General features: G+C 38.1%; 1 protein-coding gene and 1 long non-coding RNA gene across 4 annotated transcripts in view; both read right to left on the bottom strand.

Moving 5' to 3' along the window:
- Positions 1-899: 899 nt before the first annotated feature.
- Positions 900-5,720, bottom strand: LOC141281621 (uncharacterized). The gene is made up of 4 exons (XR_012335983.1): positions 3,509-5,720; positions 3,052-3,203; positions 1,827-1,906; positions 900-1,562 (listed from the first exon to the last, which is right to left on the bottom strand). It is a non-coding gene; the product is annotated as an uncharacterized lncRNA (long non-coding RNA).
- A 1,955-nt stretch (positions 5,721-7,675) lies between these two features.
- The window catches only part of LOC135729588 (complement factor H-related protein 1-like), a 30,431-nt gene continuing 15,370 nt past the window's right edge, over positions 7,676-22,736 (bottom strand). For all 3 annotated transcript variants that reach the window (XM_065247369.2, XM_065247359.2, XM_065247349.2), the window contains 4 exons: positions 16,465-16,641; positions 16,201-16,389; positions 8,365-8,410; positions 7,676-7,842 (listed from right to left, as the gene is read on the bottom strand). In XM_065247369.2, the coding sequence (XP_065103441.1) occupies positions 8,385-8,410; positions 16,201-16,389; positions 16,465-16,641 (392 nt within the window). In that variant the 3' untranslated portion in view covers positions 7,676-7,842; positions 8,365-8,384. The remainder of the gene's footprint in view (positions 7,843-8,364; positions 8,411-16,200; positions 16,390-16,464; positions 16,642-22,736) is intronic.

The raw sequence follows: 22,736 nt of genomic DNA, 5'->3' as shown, positions 1-22,736 counted from the left end.
AGTTATTCATTAACAATGGATCAGTATTCTAAAGTGTTACCCTAATATGATGTGCACAAATGACTAAATGTTGTGGAGGTTGAACTAACTGTTGTGCAAATGTAAATAGTGATGTGAGAAATGCACCAAAGCGACTGAGAAAAACTGTAATATAATATTGAACTGAATGTGAATTGCAGTTGTTTGGTTATCCATCCAAATTTGTCAGTTTTATATTCACTGAACTTTGGTTACTGTGTGCGTGCCCGCATGATCTGCGCGCTGTGATATATAAACGCCTTCCAGCAAGTTGAAATTAAATCACTAAGCACTAGCTGCTAGCATTTAACTCTGCTTGCAATGCTGATGTCAGATTTCATTCGTACGCACACACAACTTGGTGAGCAGAGAAGATACCAAAGAGTGGCAGCGCCACTGTCTTTTAAAACTGTGGTGTGGATTAATTATTTATTAATTATAAATTATTGCGTGGGGCAATGCGAATGATGCAAATTGGGCTTTGTTATTGCAGCAAACGCACGCTTTTTGCCTCAAACATGTCTTCAGAGCAAGTTGAAAAGTTCAACTCAAGAAGAGAATTCACGTGATGCTACACTCTTAAAAAAATGGTTCTATATGGAACCAGAAATGGTTCTATCACCCGCTTCATATATGGAACCCCCAAATGGTTCAATATAGAACCACTTTAATGGGTTCATTAAAAAGAACCCCAAATGATTCTTTGAATAAAAGTTAGATGGTTCTATTTAGAACCATTAAAGGTTCTTTATTATTATGAGTAATTTATTATTGATAAGAAATTATAACCGATCCAGAAAATTATAAAAGTTTACTATTTATTAATTGTATTAAACAGAAATATAAATCTATAAAAGTTACTTAAAATCACATCTCTTTATTCTGTATTAGACAGCAAAACTTTAGTTTAAATTTAAAATGTCCCATTACATTCAACCATTTAGTTATTTAATAATTTCCATTAAGCATTTTCACTTTTTAATAAACATACATACGTTTATATATTATATATAAACATACATACGTATATTTATATATATATATTAAAATTGCATCTCTGTATTAAACAGCTAAACTCTTAATTACACTATACATTCAAAAATGTTGTTCAAGTTATTTCCCTTACGCATTTTCTGTTTTTATAAACAAAGATACTGTACAGCATATGCAGTACTAATTTTTAGTAACTTTTACATGTGTCTGAAATGATGAAAAGAAATCACAATGCATTTAAAGACAATTCATGAACAATCTATTAAATAGAATGACAATTTACACAAGTTGATTGTACATTTGTTTTGTACAGGTATTTAAATTTAAGCATAGGCTATATTTTATAAATTAAAGTCACTGTGTGCTTAATGGCAAAAGTGTATTGAACATTGAAGAGAAAAAAAAAAACGCAAACAGTCATTCCACAGCCTGTGATGTCAGTGTCTTCCACATATTATGTTCACATTGTCCATTATAAAGTTGATACTTTCAGCTTTGAGAGGACCAGGAGAGCCGTTGAACACTATGGTTGGTGTGGGAGCTTTGGGTTCCTGTAAAACAAACATTTCACCTTTTTAAGTGCTTTTTACCAATTAACAGAAGCCATCAAATACACTTAAAATTACCCCATAATAACACAAATAAAGTATGACAACTAGGCAAGTGACACTCAAGAACCAACAAGACTCATAATAATTGATGTGGAGCTGTATGCTATTTAAGGGTAAACAGAGTAATATTTTTATATTTGCATTGAATGTTACTTTAAATGAAGTGCCTCAAATGCTAATGAAATTACAGAAGACTATACTTACACTATTTACACAGTAAAGGAAGCTGGGGATTTCTTGAAATAATGCTTGCAATAACATAAGTGCAGCATTCCTCTCCAGACCTACAAAGACAAAAATGATTGTACATTAGGTACAGAAATCAATTACAGGGACATTTTACTCAAAAAAGAAAACTCATACACTCACTCGTTATTTCAAACGTTCACGGCTTTCTTTCTTTAGCAGAACACAAACACAAAAAAGATTTTGAAGAATGTCTGTAACCGAACAACGCTGGTAGCAATTTAATGGACACAAAACCAATGCAGGTCAATGTGTTCTGCTGAAGAAAGTGACGACAATTTTCATTTGTGGGTAAACTTTAACTCTTTCTCAGCCCGCGTCTCTTAATTAACAAGTTAACTCTTCAATGGCAAGGAAAAAGTTTATACTAACATTATTTTCATATTTTCACTTATTCAATTTATAGGTGCTAGAACCTTTACATTGACAATGCAAATAAGGCTACTTTACACTGGGCAAAGAACAAGCATATGATGTAGTTACTAGGGGTGGGCGGATTGATCTAAATATCGATAGTATCGATGCCAACACTGGTATTGGTATCAGATCGATACAATTGTAATTGAATCGATACTTCAATTTAAATATCTCTCCTCTACGTTCATTATACTTTGCTCGTGTCTTCTACCTCTACAATCCTGAGCAAACGCTGCTTTTACATCCTGGCCCACTTTGCAACTCCTTCCCCTCCTGCTGCTCTGCTGTGATTCGTTGTTGTGTCGTCACGTGACTCACTGACACAACGCGCCGTGGAGCAGCGAACTGAGTGAGAGATCAGGATGGCCGAGAGGAAGAGAAGCGTTGTGTGGAGCTATTTTACGGCTCTAAATAATAATACTGTAACTTGATACGTCTAAAAAGTAATAATTGTGTGCACTTTATTTCATTTGCTTTTAAAACCAGAAAAAAGGGAGAGATTTTTGTTATTCTTTATTTTTTTTAAAAAGGTTGTAACAAATTAATTCTACAGTTCCTTATAACTAATAATTTTGTGGACTTCATTACTTTAATAAAAAAGCCTAAAGAATTGATCATTCATTCACCTCAGAAATAATGACATACTGCCGTATTTTTTTAAGTAAAAAGTATCGGATTGGTATCGGAATCGGCAATACTGACCCTATATGTATTTGGTATCGGATCGATACCAAATTTTGCAGTATCGCCCACCACTAGTAGTTACCTTCTGTGCTTTCCGCTGCTGTTCCAATGAGATTGGCGTAGAGATGTTTTTTCTTTTGCACTCCTGATGATGTTTGGTGCCATTTTATTTAGAGATGTTTCCATGTTCTTCACCAAGTCTGTTCCAAACCTCATTGTCATTCCATGCAGCATCTTAAAACACAAAATCTTTATATATCCACTTTCAGACAAACAAGTTCCTTTAAGTCTACATTAACTTGAGGTTGCAATTGACTAGTGATGTATTTTTCAAAACACAATGTTCAATAAAAAAATAGTGTGAAATATACAGAATTTAAATTAAGTCATCAAACACTTTACAGTCTTTAATGCTAAATTCTAAATGAAATACATAAGAATTATCATTAAAGCTACAAAACACAGATTTCTTTTATTTGGCTCTTTGATGAACATTAGTGACAGAAGTCAGGTTTACGAGGTCCCTTTAAGCACCTTACCTTTTTGCATCAATGGGGTTTATATTTTAAAGCCAGTGACGTGTCATCTACTGACCATTTATTAACCATGGTTATCTGTGAGGGGAAGGAAAAGCATAAATTACACTTCACAAACCAAATACGCATAAAAACCTGAACACGTTTGGTTTTTAAAACATATGAATGTTAAATGTAAGTGTCTTAACAGCTACCATCAATTCAATTCAATTCAATTTTATTTATATAGCGCTTTAATTGTTAATTGTTGCAAAGCAGCTTTACATGAGTAGATGTAGAGGAGAACATTGAAAATCAATACATAGTATAAGAAGTAGAATATAGCGGCTAAGGATAAAAAACCGTGTAAGCGAGCATATTAATAATGTAACGTATACAGTAAAGTGCTAAGTTAAGCCAAAGTTGGCTGACTCTCCCTGGGACTAAAAAACCCCCTAGGAGAAAACCCGGTGGGAAAAACTCCTAGAAGGACAAAAAACCCTAGGGAGAAATTAATATTTATATTTATAATATATAGACACGGTAGGGATAGGAAGCGTGTAAGCGGATTAAACTGGTTCGGCCGTTGGTCGCGCATCGGTTGGGCGTCACGTTGAAGGACAGCCAGTAGATCAGTGGTGCGATGACCTTCACAGCAACAGGAACTGGGTCTGTTTGTCTCATTGTCCTCAGGGTCGAGGACGAGACAGGGAGACAAAAACAGAATTCTATTAGCGTAGGGGCCGTTCGCATGTAATGCAAGTGTCATACATTATAGTGGTTTAATTCAGCTCGGTTCCAGACAGGCTAACTGTTGCGGCAAGAGTAAATTACCCATATGAGGTATGTGAGTGCTTTGTTCTAGACAAAATAACTACTGCGGGAAAAGTACATTTACTGGACATTCTATGTGAATGCTTTGTTAAAGAAGAATGTCTTAAGTTTAGATTTAAATTGTTCGACTGTGTCTGATACTCGAACATTATTTGGTAAATCATTCCAAAGCTTAGGGGCTAAGTAGGAAAAGGATCTACCACCTTTAGACACTTTTGATATTCTAGGGATAATTAAGTAACCCGAATTTTGTGATCGCAGTTTACGTGGTGGGTTGTATTCTGATAGTAGTTCTTTAATACACGAGGGCGCTAGGCCATTTAAGGCTTTGTAGGTGATTAGTAATATTTTAAATTGTATGCGATAGTTAACTGGTAGCCAGTGTAAAGATGCCAGAATTGGACTAATGTGGTCATACTTTTTAGATCGAGTAAGCACTCTTGCGGCGGCGTTTTGAACCAGATGTAGCCTGTTTACCTGATTTGCATGGCATCCCCCGAGTAACGAGTTACAATAGTCTATTCTAGAGGTCATAAAAGCATGGATAAGCTTTTCTGCATCTGATGCAGACAGCATATGGCGTATTTTTGAGATATTTCTAAGATGGAAGAATGCTGTGCGGCAGACGTTGGAGATATGACTATCGAAAGATAGATTGCTGTCAAACATTACGCCTAAATTCTTAACCGTGGAAGATGGCACCACCGTGCAGCCGTCTATGGGCAACTTGTAATCTGACATATTATGTTTGGAGCGATTTGTTCACATTAATTCATTGTGTGCATCACAGAAAACATGCATATCTAGACTTGTCTTCATATCATACGAACGCTGCACTGCAATCGTGCATTTATAATACAGACCGGCGTAAAGTTCTCAACTGTGGCCACTGGTCAGCAGGTTCTACTTTCCTTCAGAGTTTAGCTCTAACCCTGATAAAACACTCGTGAACAAGCGAAAAATACTCACGGAATATGTGTAAAACTGCGACAAACATTTACATATCATTTCCCTTCCACCGTCTTCCACCCGGTTCCCTTGACCACGCGCTTCATTGAAATTACACTCTTGTCTCAATTTTCGTCTCCTTACAACACAGCTGTCTTATTGTGATTGGAAATTAAATTTAAAATGACAAAGAAATAAAGCAGGAATGTAACGTAATTCATTAAAACCCGGAACAAAATGAATTTAACAGAGCTTTTATAACTGACGGTTGAGGAAGCCCGTCAGTGCTTTAACGTTACCAGCAGTATTTTTTAACTGAGGTAAATGTTATAAATGTAGCTTCTAGTATCACTATTTAAGCACAAGACCTTTAACAAAATAAATATGAACTAATTATACTAAATATTTCAGTAATATCGTTTAAAAAATGTAGAAAGTTTACTTACCTCAGGGTTCTGGTTATTCACCAAAAACGCAAACTGCACTGTAAGTTTCATGCTAATGTACAAACTTGCATAAAAAAGCTCACAGGAAATAAATCATACAATAAATATGAATAGCCTATTTGTTGACTCTCTCTTTATTTGACCACAGCCTATTGACACAAAAAGGTTTGTGAATGAGTTGTGTAGGTTTGTAAATGAGGTCTGTAATTATTGTGTAATCTTAAGTTTACACTTCAGTCACAAACGTGAATTATAGAACCATTTTAATAAAAATGGTTCTTTGCCCTCCAAGGGCTCTATATGGAACCCTTTTTTTGGTAAAAGGTTCTATTGGCCAAGTATAGAACCCCATGGTTCTATATAGAACCTCAAGGAACCTTTTTACTTCTACAGTACAACAACTTACCAGGTTTCTTACTTGCTCTATTTATATATGTTTGTTTAGTTTTGTCTATGTTTTTTCATATGGTAAAAAAATGTTTAGTTGAAAATTACACAAATTAATTTAACCAACCAATTTATGTTTGTGTGTGTGTGTGTGTAAATAAACTATACAAACTGTAGTATGAGTAATTGTCTTGTGTATTATATGAGCCTTTATAAATTAAATAATAATCACAACATAATATCAACCCTTTGATTAACTGAGCTGTAGCCTGGTAGAGTTTTAAAAGGCTAATTTTTTACAACAGTTTTTGTCTCATTTAACTAAACATTTTATTACCTTCTGCATTTGAAGATCCAAATGTATTTAAACCTAGAAACAGACAGTAGATTATTGGATAAACTTCCATTTTGCAGCACTGGGAGTCGTCCTGTGATCAGCAATAAACTCTGTCTGAAAGAAACTTTTTGTCTGCAAATATCTGATGACATACCACTGACTTTCAGATAAAAGGAAAATGAGTGGGAGAAAATGTAAATAGGAGTCAAATCACGTGGGGAACATTTCATCACATTGGACAACATGGGGTTAGACTATGTAAACTAAAGTCTGTGTTTTTAGCTTTAAGTATATTGTACTGCTAAACATTCCCAAAATATACTTTTAGCCCAGTTCACTGTCTTCCAGGAATACAGACCAAAACATGTATTTACTGCACTTACATTTTGTCCAATAGTCCTGTCTAATGTCATTGTCCATCCTCTGAATGTCCCATGACTTATTTCAGACAATAGTAAGTATCAAACCGTTAAATTTCTCACCCCAACTTCCTCTGTGTTGGTGTGTTATCTGTGAATCCCTTTGTATCTATTATTTTGCTGTAATTTCTCAAAACATGTTGCTTTTTGCTTTACTGCTGTCGCATTCAGAACAGATAAAATATCTTTGTACCTCTTTAATATTTAACTCTTTCACCACCAGCGATTTTTAAAAAAAGTTGCCAGCCAGCGTTTTTCATGATTTTCACCAAAGTTTATGCCTTCCAGGAAATGTTCTTCTTTAAATATATAAACATACAATATACCAAATGAAAGTACAGACCCTCTGCTTTAAAAAAAAAAAAAACGTTTCATCCTACCTTCAGTGGTTCTTTTGTAATCGGCTTTTGAATATGGGTAGGTTTCTGCAAAAACACCACATTTTGAGCAAAAAGCAGAGATAATTCCATTTTTGTGACGGACTTTTCATAGAGATCCCATTCAGAGCGATCTTTAAAACAGACACGGACATGCAGCCGCTTGCCGTAGGGCAATACTTCCGGGTTTAAAAAGTTGCGGAAGGGCAACTGGTGGATAATAGCGGTATTGCGGAAAGACGGAAAATCTCGTCATTGGCGGGGAAGCGTTTTCTCCTAATGGCGGTAAAAGAGTTAATATATAATGTGTGTCATAGTTAAAATAATCATAATGCAGTTATAAAAATGATTCTTATAGCTCTGAAAACAGTTCGTTTAAAGCTTTCATGGTGTAAATAAAATATGAGAAAGCAGTTGAATGATAAAAAGCAAAATCATTGTAATTGTTTGAATTTAAAGCTTTATTCTGAAATGATGAAATATAAGCATGAATTTCAAAAGTATGATATCAATTAATTTTACTGTCTCATAAGCTTGTAGACTGAAGCAACAGTGGTCACAGACGTGTTTGTGCGTCTATCCATCTTCATGCTCTGAATACATCAAAGATCTTTAGGTTTTAACACAGGAGATAATCTTACATCATAAATATATCATAATAGAGATAAATAGTGACACTGAGTAAAATATTTAACTTTAAATTAATTTGCGGTCCGTAACTTTTGCCTCTATATCGTCATCTCTGTTTGAAACATCATATTGCAGGTTACTTTACCCTACGTAAAGTACATAGTCAAAGTCAAATAATGTGAAACTAATCGTACCTAACATCTCAACATTTCTGTTAATTATTATTATAAGCTCACTGTTGTGAAGGGAGACAGTTCTGAACACAGCTGTTATTATATACTTCCTCAATAACTGATTTTTTAGTTTTAAACCAAAGTTGAAAAAGTTATGGAATGCAGCTAGTATAAAGTATATTATAACATTGCTAACTTTAAGAGATCATTTCATTGCGCTTTTAGTTTTTATTTCAAATAAAATCTGATCAAAGCGGCCCTTTCATTACATTAAATGAAACATTATAAAATTTGCTAAAATTCATTGTGAACTTTCATAGATGCATTACCTTAGTGTTTCCTCTTGGGTTTATTTAGTCAATTCTTGTTCCTTACCTAAATAAAAGAATGAAAACGTCTTGGTTACTATCGTAACCTCTGTTCCCTGAGAGACGGGAACGAGACATTGCGTCCGCTGACGCTATGGGAAACTCCTCCCTCTTCCGTTTCTCTGAAGCTTTTATTGAACAACTCCAGTGTACTGGCCAATGCCGCCCATGACAGCCTTATAGGGGCGGGACTTCCGCTACTACATAGCCTCTTTAGGCGGCAACATATGATGCACGATGGCTAAGATAGCTAGTGTGAAAGTACAGGGAAAAAGCGAAAACGCGGCTCCATATTATTACATCAGCAGTAATACTGTACTGGCAATCCAGTACAAACTATGAATAGGCGTCGGATAGTGCGACTGCCGAATTAGAATAACATCGCTATGCCAGTGTGGCAGTAATGTGCTGCCCTCATTAGCACCTAATGATCCAGTGAACCCAGCTGCAGGGTTCCCGCGGGGTCTTAAAAAGCCTTAAAAGCATTGAATTTATGAATTTGGAAATAATACCTTAAAAAGACTTAAAAAAGTCTTAAATTTTGATGTCTGGGTCTTAAAAATTGTGCTGTATGTAACTTCTCCATATTTTTCCTTAAAAGTTTCTTTGTCAACCACATTTTGATTAAATCAGGGATGCAAACACATCGCTTTTCGGCGCCTGCGGCTTTTTATTATTAATGGCATTTTGGTTGCGAGCACATCGTGTCTCTCCCGAGGAGTCTGCTGTACGTTCACGTGCTCGCTGTTTCTCGATGAATTGGGTGCGACATGAAGCGAGTTCAGCGTCACATGTTTCTGAACTTGAGCAGAGTTGTATGCATAGAGGGTTTCACGGAGGACCGGGTCCGATTAACATTATGTGTAAAACCCGAGGCGATTGGAAAACGGCCGTGATCAGAGTCAGTCAGCGCTAATGTTCACGTGCAGTTTCAAGCTGCGTGCCTCCGTTTCTATTGCGATAACAACTGGCTTGGTTTGAAAGTCACGACCACGCGCTGCAGTTTCTTTCTCCGTCCCTTTGTTTAATAATATTATTATTAATGAATATCTAAAAAGTTTATATATATATATATATATATAAAAAGTTTGCTCAAAGATCACAGAGATGGTAGCAAAAAAGAATTGTGAATGTCAAGCCCATTGCACGAGCAAAGCTCAAGCTGACTCTATATAATAATTTTTTTTTTTTTTATTAAGGACACTCTGTCTTGGTCCATAAAACAACAAACAACAGATATACACACATAGACACATACAGTTACACTTACTCATGTACATATAAACTAAAACGCCAATGATTCCACATCCTTGAAAAGAACCTGACTGAACTCTGTGCCAGGTTCGTCAATAATAAAACTCACTCACATAATATAAAAACTCACTGGGACAGCAAGTAGACTTTTGAATCTAAAATAATAAGTGGATAAAGCTCTTTGAATCCGCAAGAGAGGAATTAAAAGAGGCACTTTTACTGCTTCTGCTCTATCTAAAAAGGAAAGAAAACTACATAAACCATAACACACCAATTACATTTATAATTAGACCTGCACTTTCTATCATTAATATACTATACATATTATTGTATTCAAAAGAGTTTGATAAAAATGGGTCATTTACACAAGTATTGCTTCATATGTCAGTGCAAAAACAGTAAAGTGTTTTGTGATGCTTTGACAAACGTTGTCAGCTTTGTTCATTTATGGTTGGATTTATTAAATATAATGTGAAATTAATATAAATTAATGCAGCCAGATGGAAGGCCCTGGTTACGTTGCAGGAGGTGGCCAGGAAGAAGAGGAAGGAGTAAAGCAAGAAGAAGTGCTAGATAGTTCAATAAGAGTTTTGGTTTAACATAAAAAATGAAGTTGAATATTCCAAATTAATGTCGGCATCTTTTGATTTTCGAATTTCATTTTACTCTATATACATAGGTTGGTAGGGATGGCAGGGGTCGGTGGCAATGTAGCATAAGTATCTGGATATTTGCCTGGGTGCGAGGGCTTAGATTACCTTTCTCTTTTTTGAACATACATGTGTTTGCATCTCTGTTTGTTTAATAACGTAGTATAAATAAAGAGTGGCGGATCCAATAATTGAGAACGCAACACAGTCCCGGGTCACAGTACAAAATACTGCGAACACGTGATGCCTTCAGTAAATGAAGATCACCACAACCATAGACTGCAACACAACACAGCAACAGGCAAAGGAGAAGCGGGAAAAATCAAATAAAATCTCAGAAATTCCTTAACAACTTAACATTGTTTGGCAAACTTTCTTGTGGCCTACTGAAATTTTTTTTCACACCTGCTTGGCTTATCATCTTTTACCCATTTCACATCGGAAAAATAAATGAACACAAGTTCAAGGATTTTAGTTTTTCTTTGCTGGTAGGGACGTGAAATGGGTATTAATTTTTTATATAAATGGTCTTAAAAAGGTCTTAAAAAGACTTGAATTTAACTTGAAGAAACCTGTAGGAACCCTGAGCTGGATCCCAGCAGCTGACTGCTTAGGTGGAGCAGGGAAATTTCTTAGAATGAGCTGGGCAGGTCACAGCAATCGTTAATGAATGCCACATCCCATCTCTGAAGCATAAAGAGTTGCTCTAACAGTAACTGTGGATTCACACCAGCCGCGGAAGAGGCGGCAAGCGCGGATGATTTACATGTTAAGTCAATGCAAACACGCGATTAGGCATCCTGCGGCGCGGTACACGCGGTAGCCGCGGCGCGCGCGTTCCGCGCGAATTGAGCGTTGCCGCGGGAAACGCGCGAGTTCAAAAATCTGAACTTTGGCGGAATTCCGCGCCGCGTTAACCAATCAGGAGCTTGCTGTAGTAGTGACGTGATTACAGGAAGCGAGCGGAGTGGTGTAGTCTCCGCGGAGTCGCAGAAGCCCCTCCCATGACGCAGATTTCCGCGTGAATTTCTCGAATGACTAGAATTTCACGCGCGGATTAAGCGAGTAAACTCAAAATGTTCTGGACGCGGTTCACGCGTTTTTGCCGCCTCTTCCGCGGCTGGTGTGAACCTACAGTGATGTCAGAGCGGAGTGCTTAGATAAATGTATAACACCCCTACCGGGCACAGCTCACATCAGCTAGATGGGAAGGAAGAATGCAACCGTCTATGCTCTAACTGCGCTGAGGGTGGTATTGGCAAATAGTCCCTTAAAGTAGACATATCATGCTAAACCACTTTCTTAGCTCTTAAATGCATTTTGTTGTATATTTGTAGTGTTTAGAAGTACATAAAAGTTGAAATCAGGCTCTTCAGGTGCTTTGTTGATATCTTTATATTCTGTTTTGGTCATATTTTCCAACCTGTTCTGATTTTTCTATTATCTATTACGTTTTTTGAACAATTACGTCACAGTATTTGCAGCGGAACTGCCAAATAAGGATATCGACTCCCAGCCCAACACTTCAAGCAATCTGCCATTTTTTATTTCTCGCTGCGATATTGTAGTCCAAGCTCAAGGATGCAGAAGTTACGATAGAGTAAGAAATGTACCTACATCTGTGGGTAAAGTCATTTTTGTGTGCCCGAAGCACTTCAAGGATAACTACTTCAGCAACCTCCAACAGTATAAAGAAGGATTTGCCGATAGACTTCGTCTGATTGAGGGGTCAATTAATTCTATCTTTGGAGACGACGAGCAGAGCACTTCGGTAAGCTGTAAATAACTTTTAAAAAAGTAAAGTACACGGTGGTCATGGTTTAGCAGTGCTGTTTCTCAATCGCTTTTGATCATCAAGCCTGGTTTATTTAAGTTAACTGAGCATTATATTTGCAAGTCATGAGCATATTACAACAACTTACGATAAACTAAGAATAATTGTCAACTTTATAATAGTTAATATTCTGAAATAAGACCGTCTTGATGACGTATGCACTCTAGAAATGCGACCTCCGGAGGCTGCAGCCTTCGGTTTGACAAACGGCAGAAACACACCATTGCGATACCTCCATATCAAGACGTTGTTCAGCAGGTTCGTTGTCTTCATTTTCATCTCGCTCCGTTTCCGGACATTTTGTGAATAACGAGTGAATAAAAAGTTTCTGTGCCGCTAGATAATCGTATCTCTGTAATAAAACTACAAAAATGGCCGAACGGGGTGGAGTTTAACCGAGTGTCACCTCTGCAACCTGGAGAGGGGGCAGGGTATGACGTGCATTTAAAAAGACAGCCCCAAAATGAGTTGCTCTCAGATGCACATCAGAAAAGGGGTAAAAAGGGGGCCTGTGGGGCTATAATAATGAGGAATTCAGACCCAAACATTGCAGTTCCACTTTATATAGACCACAAATAGATGATTTATATGTAAAAAGGACAGATTTAAAAGCATGATATGTCTGCTTTAAGGGCATATACAGCCCATGACGGCACTAAAATAGGCAAATGATTGGCCACTTCCCTCACTTAAGAGAATTAATTGTGCTTGGCCACTGCGCGCCCAAGGCACTAGCATGAAATGGAGCAATAGCTGCATGAAAACCCTTGGGGTAGACAGCCCACTTCTCCTTCATCTGCTCACTGCTGCAAAGGTAGAACATTTGACACGTGACAGTGCACCGGGTCGTAGTCATTGTTTCACACCGTTACAGGCGCTGTTTTAAGAGGGCATTTTGTAGAAAGGGCTCGCTGTCCTTACTGATTTTGCGTGTAAAAGCAGCAAAACCAAATTGGGGCAACACGTAACCGCTGGCACTTGGCCGAGCACAACGTGTTTCATACAAAGCGCAACTGGGATAAGGACAAAGCTTACACTTTCCACCATCATGTACCGATTCATATGTCCAAACCAATCTCAAACAGTCTAAAGTCCTTAACAGCTCTTAAGTCTGTGTCGCATTTGCTGCAGCCAGGACAAGAGCTGCTTAATGAAGAGCAGGCGCAAATTGCTGTCTGGTACAGTAGGTGGTGCGCTGTGAACTTGTAAGCCAGTCGGTCAACTACAGAGGCGTTCGTCACCAGCACAGCAGTGTCTCGGGTGGAATATCTCAGACCAGACTCATATCCAGAGTGCTCCTGAGAGGGACGGGCTCGCATGAAGCCTGTGTCCGAATCCCCAACCAAGCACATAAAGGTAAGGCTGGCTTGCAGACCGTGCTCATATGCTCACCGCTCGCATGCAGAAATCACTCTAATCAAAGGAGTGTGTCTGTGGCTGGTTGGTACATTCCCTACCGGGCAAAAAGATAGCAGTATGCGCATTTTGCTCAGCTAAGAGGGAACAGCGTTACACCCTGTGAATGTGTGTGGGTCTACACAAACCCCGCTATAAGCACCACCGGCGCACCTAGTCTCCTATCGCAACAGGAGTCGTCATCTAGGATGAGAGGATAGCAGCTGCACAAGCTGTTCTACCCCTCGTCAGGCACAAACTATATTACCCGTTCGTAAACTCCAGACTCAGTACAGGGGCGCTGCGCCTATTATGCAACAGGGCTGCACAGCTGGGGTGGTCTGTGTCGAATCAGATTGGCAGCCGCTCTGGGTAATAGTATATACAAATACCCTATAAAGCAGGTGATCATAACTCTCTCCCTTCAGTATCACCGCGGCGTTAGCCAAGGGAGGAATTGAGTGCTGCACAGGGTAAGATAATGGGCTAACATTGCCGTGTGTTCGGGATGTTGTAGCTCCATATTGACATGTTTGCAATGGTTCCGATCACACATGTGGGTGCCTATTACAGTATATGTTGTCAGCTGTGGAACAAGCCTCCTGCCAAACATAGGTGTGTGCGCCACCGATCATATGGAGATGTTACAAACCCATGACAAACCATAATAGCGCCGAGCAAGCCATATGTGCCTGAGACTCTGCGGTAGTGCCACAGGGGTTGTGTGTTCAGACATTCACTGATGGCCGACCAGTCAAACCTGTCACATGTTTTTCAGTTGTACATTAAACATTATGGGGTGGTTTCCCGGGCAGGGATTAGCTTAAACCAGGACTAGGCCTTAGTTTAATTATGACATATAACTAGTTTTAAGAAACATGCCTTACTAAAACCATTATTTGTGTGCATTTTGATGTATTTTAAGATATGTCAGTGCAAATTGTTTTCAAGTTTGGAAAGCTCTTATCCCTGTCTGGGAAACCTCCCCTATAAGCTTACGTACTACAGAGTGCGATGCATTTTAAAGCTTTAAAGTTGTATGAGGCAGTGTAAAACTAGCCACAAACCAGCAGCTGACCATACTAACTGATCTAATATTAGTGAATTTTATTTGTCAAAAAACATTGTTGATAGAATTTTATAAAAATACTACTTACACATATTAGTGTGATGTATAAATATTGTAAATCAATGCATTTCTTGACTATTAATTAAGAAAATCACCGCTCTTTGCCTCTAACTCAATGTATTTCAATGGCTCACTATGAGCCATTTTTGGGCTTCCATTGTCAGAAGTCTCTTCCTAAAGGGCTATGGGTAAAATTTGTCGGCGCCAACACTCGCGGTCTAATAGAGTTAAGCAAAATGTATTTCCATGTATTTTGATTATCTGTTTTAAAACTGCGTTCATTTTATATTTTTCTATAACTGAATCAATAAAAATAGAACGTTTTAAGAATTTCTGAGATCATTTGAATGCTTCTAGTAATGTTTCGTGTTGGTCTTAAATTTAACTCATAATGGTCTTAAGAGGTCTTAAAAAGGTCTTAAATTTAACTTGCTGAAACCTGCAAGAACCCTGGACGCTACGCAAGACAGCTCGCGTAGTGACGTGGCCGAAATGTGCGCGTATCCGCGCCCACGGCGGGGAATGTCACGCTAGAGCCTGAGTCGAGCACTTAAGTTATGCTAGGCCAGCCGCTGTGCTAGTGGCCGAAACGTGAAAATCAGCTAGAGCGCACTGTATCACACAAAGTAGACGCCAAGGAAATAACCTTAACGTTACATCCATACAAGTGTGACAGATGGCCATGTCGCAGTAGTATAGGTGAAGGTCTTATGAAAGGAGCCGTCTGGGCGCTGTGGTCGCACGCGACCGGTCCCGAAGGAGGTCTGTTCATGCTAGCAGTGGCCGAAGTGCGTTAAATTACAAGGCAGATGCCAGGGTGGGGGTCTGTTCATGTAAGGGGAGTGGCCGAATCGCGCTATAAGTACAGGATAAACACATATGAGAGGGTATTTGCAACGGTGAATGTATTGTGCACACTGTGGCATATTCCGCACTGGTGGGGAAGGGAAGCCTTGTGGCTTTCCCGCGTCCGTAACCTCGGAATACCCCGGGGTATGAGGCTAATAGGGTGGGCGTAATGTTACCGTGGAAGGCACGGCGGTGGTTCGCTGCCGAGAACGCAGTTATTCGATATATCTGGAGTCAATAAGATACACGCTTCTTCGAAGCTCTAAATCCTTGTAAAATTCTACCGGAACGCGTGTAAGGGACGCGATCCTTGCGTCCCTCACAAGTGCGACGATCTACGGCGAGACGCTTCAGTCACGATGAAGAGAAAGAATCTGAGTAGTTTGCTGCCTAAACAGGCTATATAGTAGCGGAAGTACCGCCCCTATAAGGCTGTCATGGGCGGCATTGGCCAGTACACTGGCGTTGATCAATAAAAGCTTCAGAGAACCGGAAGAGGGAGGAGTTTCCCATAGGGTCAGCGGACGCAATGTCGAGTGACCGCTCTCGAAAGGGAACTATTTATTGTGGTAATAGTAAACTCATTACGTTAAAACAAGTGTTTAAAACAGTAAAATAGTTAAATTTGATCAGATGAATAAATTATTAACTGGTTTAAACTTGTGAGGAGATTATACTGTACTTACATGTAACTTCAAATCTTAACTCCCCATCAGTACAAAATGCTATTGAAAAAAGTTGTCTAGAAAAACCTCCAACATTCCATTTAGAGTTACAAGGAAGTTTGACAAATCTAGCACTGTGCCTTAAGTAGTCATTTTGGATGAGTTTTAAATTGTGCTCCTTGTAAATGTCCGGTGTAATTTTGCAAGGCTCTATGAGAGAGACAAAGACACGGAGTGTAAACTTTCAAAATGACATTCAGAATAATCTGTAAACAGATGACTTACTCAGACATTTTGGAGGGGTGTCCCATACCCCATTAAGACACCTGTGATAACTCTGTTGTTTGTTCGGCACAAAATTAGACTGGCAAGAGTACGATACCGATATGATAACTTCATCTTTCGTACGTTCAACGTTAAAGTCTCCATTTTCAATCATAGGTGGTGGAGGACAAATGCTGCCTAAACACAAACACATTTTATGAAATAATATATACTTTTAAAATGCTTTACTTTTAATATAAATGTTAAATAAGATCTCAGAATCATTGTGTATCATATATACAGCATATATCATATGTAAATGTTATTTTTAAAAGACGGAGCATATAACTCCTATTCAGTGGCGAACCGTGGGTACTTCAGCTGGGCCTTCAAAATATGCAATGAAGTGCAAATGCCTCTCCATCCATAATACTAGGCTATTCGTATTTTCGTTAAATCATACAGTGAACGTGTAAAAATTCTGAGCACGCAAAGTTAAATTACAGAATGGGCATTGTCTGCCTTTAAATGCAGTTTTAAAGTTTAAAATTACTTTAATCTAACTGATAAACACAAATACAGATTCTGCTGCTCTGTAATGACAGGGGCTCTGTAAATTTGCATTTAACAAGCTTAAATTATGTTCTTTAATTTATATGTTCTCAGTGCACCTCCTTGTGGCTTATAACTATTGTTATAATATATCCAGGGCTCGCAAAATCGCTAGCCCGAGCCCCCAGGTCCCGGGGCTATTGCGAATTCTTGTCGGGCTACCAAAATGTGTCTCCGCCCTGCCCATCGGGTATAGCGAGGTAAAAAATATTTGAATGTTTTCGCATTCTCTCAGATTTAGTTAGGAAATTATATTGTATGTAATTCGGCGTCGTCTGTCAGTCATTACTATCCTCACGTGACAAGTGAAACTGTCAGGAAGTAAAAGTATAATTAAACCTATTAGTTTTCTCGTGTTCACGTCATATGCACAGGCTCCTCTGCACGCACTTCTCACAGCTGTGCTCTTCACGAGTACGCGCATAAGTAATTTCGTTTTTACCTCAGCCCTATCAAGCTAGCCACAACGTCAATCACGTTTTCCGCCATTTACCTCAACCACTCTCACCGCAGAGATTCGGGCCATTAGACTGTATTAATATTAACGGTCTATGATCTTCGTCTTTGGTGTTTTACGGCAGCTCGCATCCAGTTTGTTGCATGATTTAGGACTTCATGAAGGCTTACAATGTTTTGTTTTTGCCCGCCCACTTGAAATCAAAACGTGATTGGTCAATTTGCCCGTCACTCTCCACACCAAAACACATAGCTTGGCCTTCCCTGGGATTCATGAAGTCCTAACCAATGAATGAGCCAGCTAACCGGGCCTTAATAGAGACGGACGATTCTGATGGATTAGATGTTTTCATGACATGAACCTGACAGTAAGCTTAACGTTTGAACATAGATGAGAGAAAATATATTACATGTATTGTATTAAATTGAATTAAATAGAAATTAAAAAATGTAAAAACATATTTTTATTGATTATTATTTATTTGTATTATTATAATAAAAAATCTTTTTATTAATTTTTTTAGGCCTTCTCTGAAGGCGTAGAAGGCCCTGAAGGTTCCCCACTGCTCCTATTCTATGCTCACTACATTGATTGGTTGCTGATGCGCTTTAGGGTGGATTTTAAAATGATGTTACTTGTCTACAAATCTTTAGCCTCAACTTATTTCTCTGAATTACTGACTATAAATCAACCCAACTTATGTCTCTGAATTTCTGACTGTGTATCAACCCATCAGATCCAGATTTGCAACTAGGCCCTATTGCATGTACTGTTGGACTTTATGGCGTCCATTTGCATGTTCATAATTTAGAGGAAAGGCACAAGATACGAATATCTAAGTTCAAATATTTATTGATCAGATTGAAAAAGTTTAACAGCGCTGGGTCCTCTCAAGTAGCGAACAAACAGCTCAGGAAGTAACATGCATATTTATAAGATATGTGACGTCGATCTTTCTTCAGAAAATCTCCACCCACAAAGGCCGTTCCCCTCGTCCATCTGACTCCATCACCACACCCAATTTTTGCCTGTAGGCAAAGATGGACACACATAGACAAAGAAAAACAAACTGTTCTCCTCTCATCCCTGGGAGCCCTGCAGTTCCTCTCCAGTACTCCTCCACTTTGAATAGCATGTTATAATGCTTTCTTAAAAACAAATCATTAATAAAACATTCATTTATAAAAAACATAAGCTGTAAGATGAAAGTGATTATTATGTAAAACATATTTCAATATCATGACATCATTTCATTATTTGTAAAATTGGTTATATGAATAAGGCACACATTAACTTCTTTAGATAGATAAACACATATTAAATCTTTTACTGCAATACTACTTCTAAGGAAACACTTTAATCATTATTAAAAACCATCTGTTAGCAAAGAAAACACAGACACACAGGAGATTCTGTTCTTCAAGGTTGAGCTGCCCTGCCCCCATTAAGTTATTCTGTATGCAACCTTCATTTCATTGGTTAATACACATTTATCAAAGACAACATCTTATATTTACTACATCAATTATTCAATGATTAATACTGATTAAGTAAGAAATACATTGCATATTTCATCCTGTGAACATTAAGGCATTAGTTAATGACATAGTCGCCTGTTTGCTTTCCCCCTCAGGCCTCTCTCTTATCTTGATCGATGCCAGTCGTAAATTCCTAAATTCCTCCTTGCAGCACACACACAAAAACTGGTAACTCTCCACTCTCAAACATAAACACCTCATTTCTACATAATAGCTCAGTGCATATATAAAACACACAATGTTTATAGAATAAAATGATTAATTAAAGAAATATAACATGGAACAAAATCAATTTCCACAGTCCTTATTTGGACATCTTTGTAACTTTAACACTTTTAGCAATCAGCATGAAATGTAGGCAGTAAATATGTAAAACATAATTATTCAACAACACAACAGTACTCCATTGTTCATGAATTGGTTAAATGCATTCATTAGTTAAACATACTAATTTTCACTTTCTCTAAATATAACATAGTTATAAAGCAAACAACTTGTTTATTGAAACCATCTGTTCTGCGTGTTTTCTCTTCAGGGCTTTGTTATCAGCGTTTGCTGGTCTCTCCCCCAACCGAAACCACAGCCTCTCAACTTTACACACAGACATTTACTCACATATCTCAGCACAGAAAGCACAACGGCACACATCAACTACAACATGACATACCGACCAACAAAACAACATAAAAATCCCACAATTCCCTCTCTTGACCTCTGAAAGAGGTCACACATTTTCTTCTTCCTCCTCGTCCAGGTTCTGTAGGCCTAATAGGGGCATGCTATATGGGGGTGGACTATTCTCTTTTCTCTATTGCAGACACTATCAGTCTATTACACAGTGATCTCCATTGTTTATGCCAAATATTATGGTGACTATAATTGCAGTTATACCTCCTAGGGCCACAGAACCTTCCAATTTCCATATAGCTTCATCTCTGTGGAAAAAATACACTTATGCCTATTGGCTAATACTCAAATAACAATCGTAAATTCAGAAAGGAAAAGAAAAATTAAATATGAAATTAATACTGTAGAATTGTATAAGAAACTTAAGAAATTCAAAGATCAAAATTCAAAGGTCAATATGGTATGTAGGTTATAATGAATATATGGTAATTGTGATATTCAGGTCTCTAAACCCTTCTGTCAGGATTTCCAGCACTTTGTGGAAATCCAATTTATCTAAGCCACACCCCAGCCGGGGAGTGGATACACTTGTTATGTTTTCTTTCTCACACCACTCTCTCATACGTCTGAGGCTGTGGGTAAAATTCTCATATGTTGGTAAATCAGTACAATTTTGTTTTATTATTAAATGAAAAATCAATCTGCCGTCATCCTCGTTGGTAACTGCACATTCACCTGTGTGTTTGTTCTGTCTTACAACCTTTTGTGTACCGTACTTCGCTTTGAATTGTACGGCTATACCTGCTCCGTAGGCACAATCTGTGCTCACATAGTGTGCTAGGGGTTCTGTTACTGGGCTGGAAAAAATGTCACCTTTTTTATGCACAATTTTACAGAGTGTTTGTTGACTTTGTTGTTGGTGTTGTGTGAGTGTTACCACTGATGTGTTACCACTGATGTTTCCCTTCCTGTTTGTTCTCTCTGTATTCCAGCTGATTCACTTTCACTTTCAACACTCTCCCTCTCTTGGACCTGAGTCCTCAGGTCCACACCTGTGTCTGTTAGAAACCCAATCATCATTTTTAACATCTGGGTCGTTCTCACAATTTCGTTGTTTGGTAGCCTGGCAGGAAAAATGTTCAATCATAGCAGTTAGTTTCTAGAAATAAACAGCATTAGTTAGTGGCAGGATTGGATCCTGCACCAAGGCGTTCCGTGGGCCTGGAAACTGACGACCTGTAAGCAATTCAAAGGTTGTGAAACCAGAAATCCTGTTAACAGAATATCGAATAGACATTAATTCAATTGGTAATGCGTCAAGCCGTGTTATTTTTGTCTGTGCACATAGTTTGTCAAGTCAAGTTTTAATGTCAAAGTCAGGTTCATTATTTCATCTTTGCTCTAACATTGGGGTGATAAGCAGCCCCGAAACTATATGTCAATTCCAGTGCGTGTTTGTCAATTTTGTCAGATCTAACTTTGTCTTGGGAAACCATGGTTGGGGATATAAGTGGTTTATTAGGCAGTTGACAACAGCCACGTCATTAGGTACCTTCACAGCCTGTAGTATGTGTCAGGCTTTGCTAGCATTTACTATAGGCCGGCCTTTCCTGGTTTCAAACCCACCTATCTGCCATATGGCAGTTCCATATATACTGCACCAATCACATATGCAGATTCACTATAAACAATCACCCTCTCTTCACCAGTGTAGTGCAAGGCTTTGATAACAGCTGTCATTTCAGCTCTCTGTGCTGACCGTTTACCTTTCAATCTACCACTCAGTCGTGTTACAAAATCACCCTCAACTTGTTCAACCACAGCAAAGCCTGCCTTCAATGTGTCATCTGCTGCTCTGAAACAACAACCATCTGTAAACAGTGTGATTAACGGTGGGGTAGTTGTCAGTGGTACCGCGAACAAACCATCTCTCAATTTATTTGCTTTTTCAGTCAATGGTATAACAACTATAATTAATTACAATAAGAATAATTTGTATATCAGTCAATGGTATACAATCCTGCGGCTCACCCTCAGTGATTAGATCTGCCATGTGAACACCTTCATGCACATATATGATGTCTGGGCTGGCGATTTCCTTAAATACAAAGTTGGTCACAATAATCAGTTATTTTCTATACTCACAGCTTTTCTTGTTTACCTTTTATAGTGTTCTATGGTGTTCTTTTTTCTTTTTCAATTTATTTCTTTTATCCATTTTAATTTCCTTTCTGCCATAGCTGTTCTATGCCATCTATATTTGCTTTTTTGCTCAGTACCATCAGTGGAATTCTGACTTCCTCTGTAGATACCAAATTCAATTATGCATTTCTTCCTGTCAGATTAATAGGAGTCTGATTTGATTTCAGAACAGGTAGTCACACCTAACAACAAAGTTCTTGATCAGCCTTTAAATGTGTCTAGCTGATTTTCTCATAAAGATTGTCTGTGTCCCTATAGTAACAAGGTCTTTAATAAACATTGAACGGCTGTTTACTCTTTCCCCTTTTTCACTCAAAGGCCCGTATGAAGATGAAAAAGTTCAGTGTCCAGTGAAATATTGTCCAGTTTCTCTTGCCTCCAAGAACAATATTGTCTTTGTGAGTCTCTTTCTGGATTCCACTCAGTCTTTTTGGTGTTTCATCCTTGTAAATGTCTCTGACCATATGCAGTGCCCCCTTCACTGCTTGAGTTCAAGTATAGTCCCATTCAAATAGAATGTGCTCTCAGTCCAGTTTATGAGTTACTCCTCTCTTTGCAACTCCAACACTTTGATGTCACACACAGTTTTTCATTGTCTGTTTCTTGCCAGCTTTTATTCACTTTCTTGAATGTCAAAGGATGAGAGCTTTCAGCCTTTCAAGGTTTAACTTAACCCATTGCAAAATATTGCCTTTCAATTTAAAATAAAATTTATCTTGTGACCACCTTCCACCATCAGATGAAGACTCCTCTTCATTTTGTTAAATCTTTTTTTGTATAATTTATCTGTATCATTCACCTTTTAACAATTTTCTGTCCTTTTTCAATTGTTCATCTTTATTTCCACATTTAATAAC

The sequence above is a fragment of the Paramisgurnus dabryanus genome, chromosome 24 (genome assembly GCF_030506205.2).
Source record: "Paramisgurnus dabryanus chromosome 24, PD_genome_1.1, whole genome shotgun sequence".
Classification (NCBI taxonomy): Eukaryota; Metazoa; Chordata; class Actinopteri; order Cypriniformes; family Cobitidae; genus Paramisgurnus; species Paramisgurnus dabryanus.
This window is presented reverse-complemented; position numbering and strand designations above follow the sequence as displayed.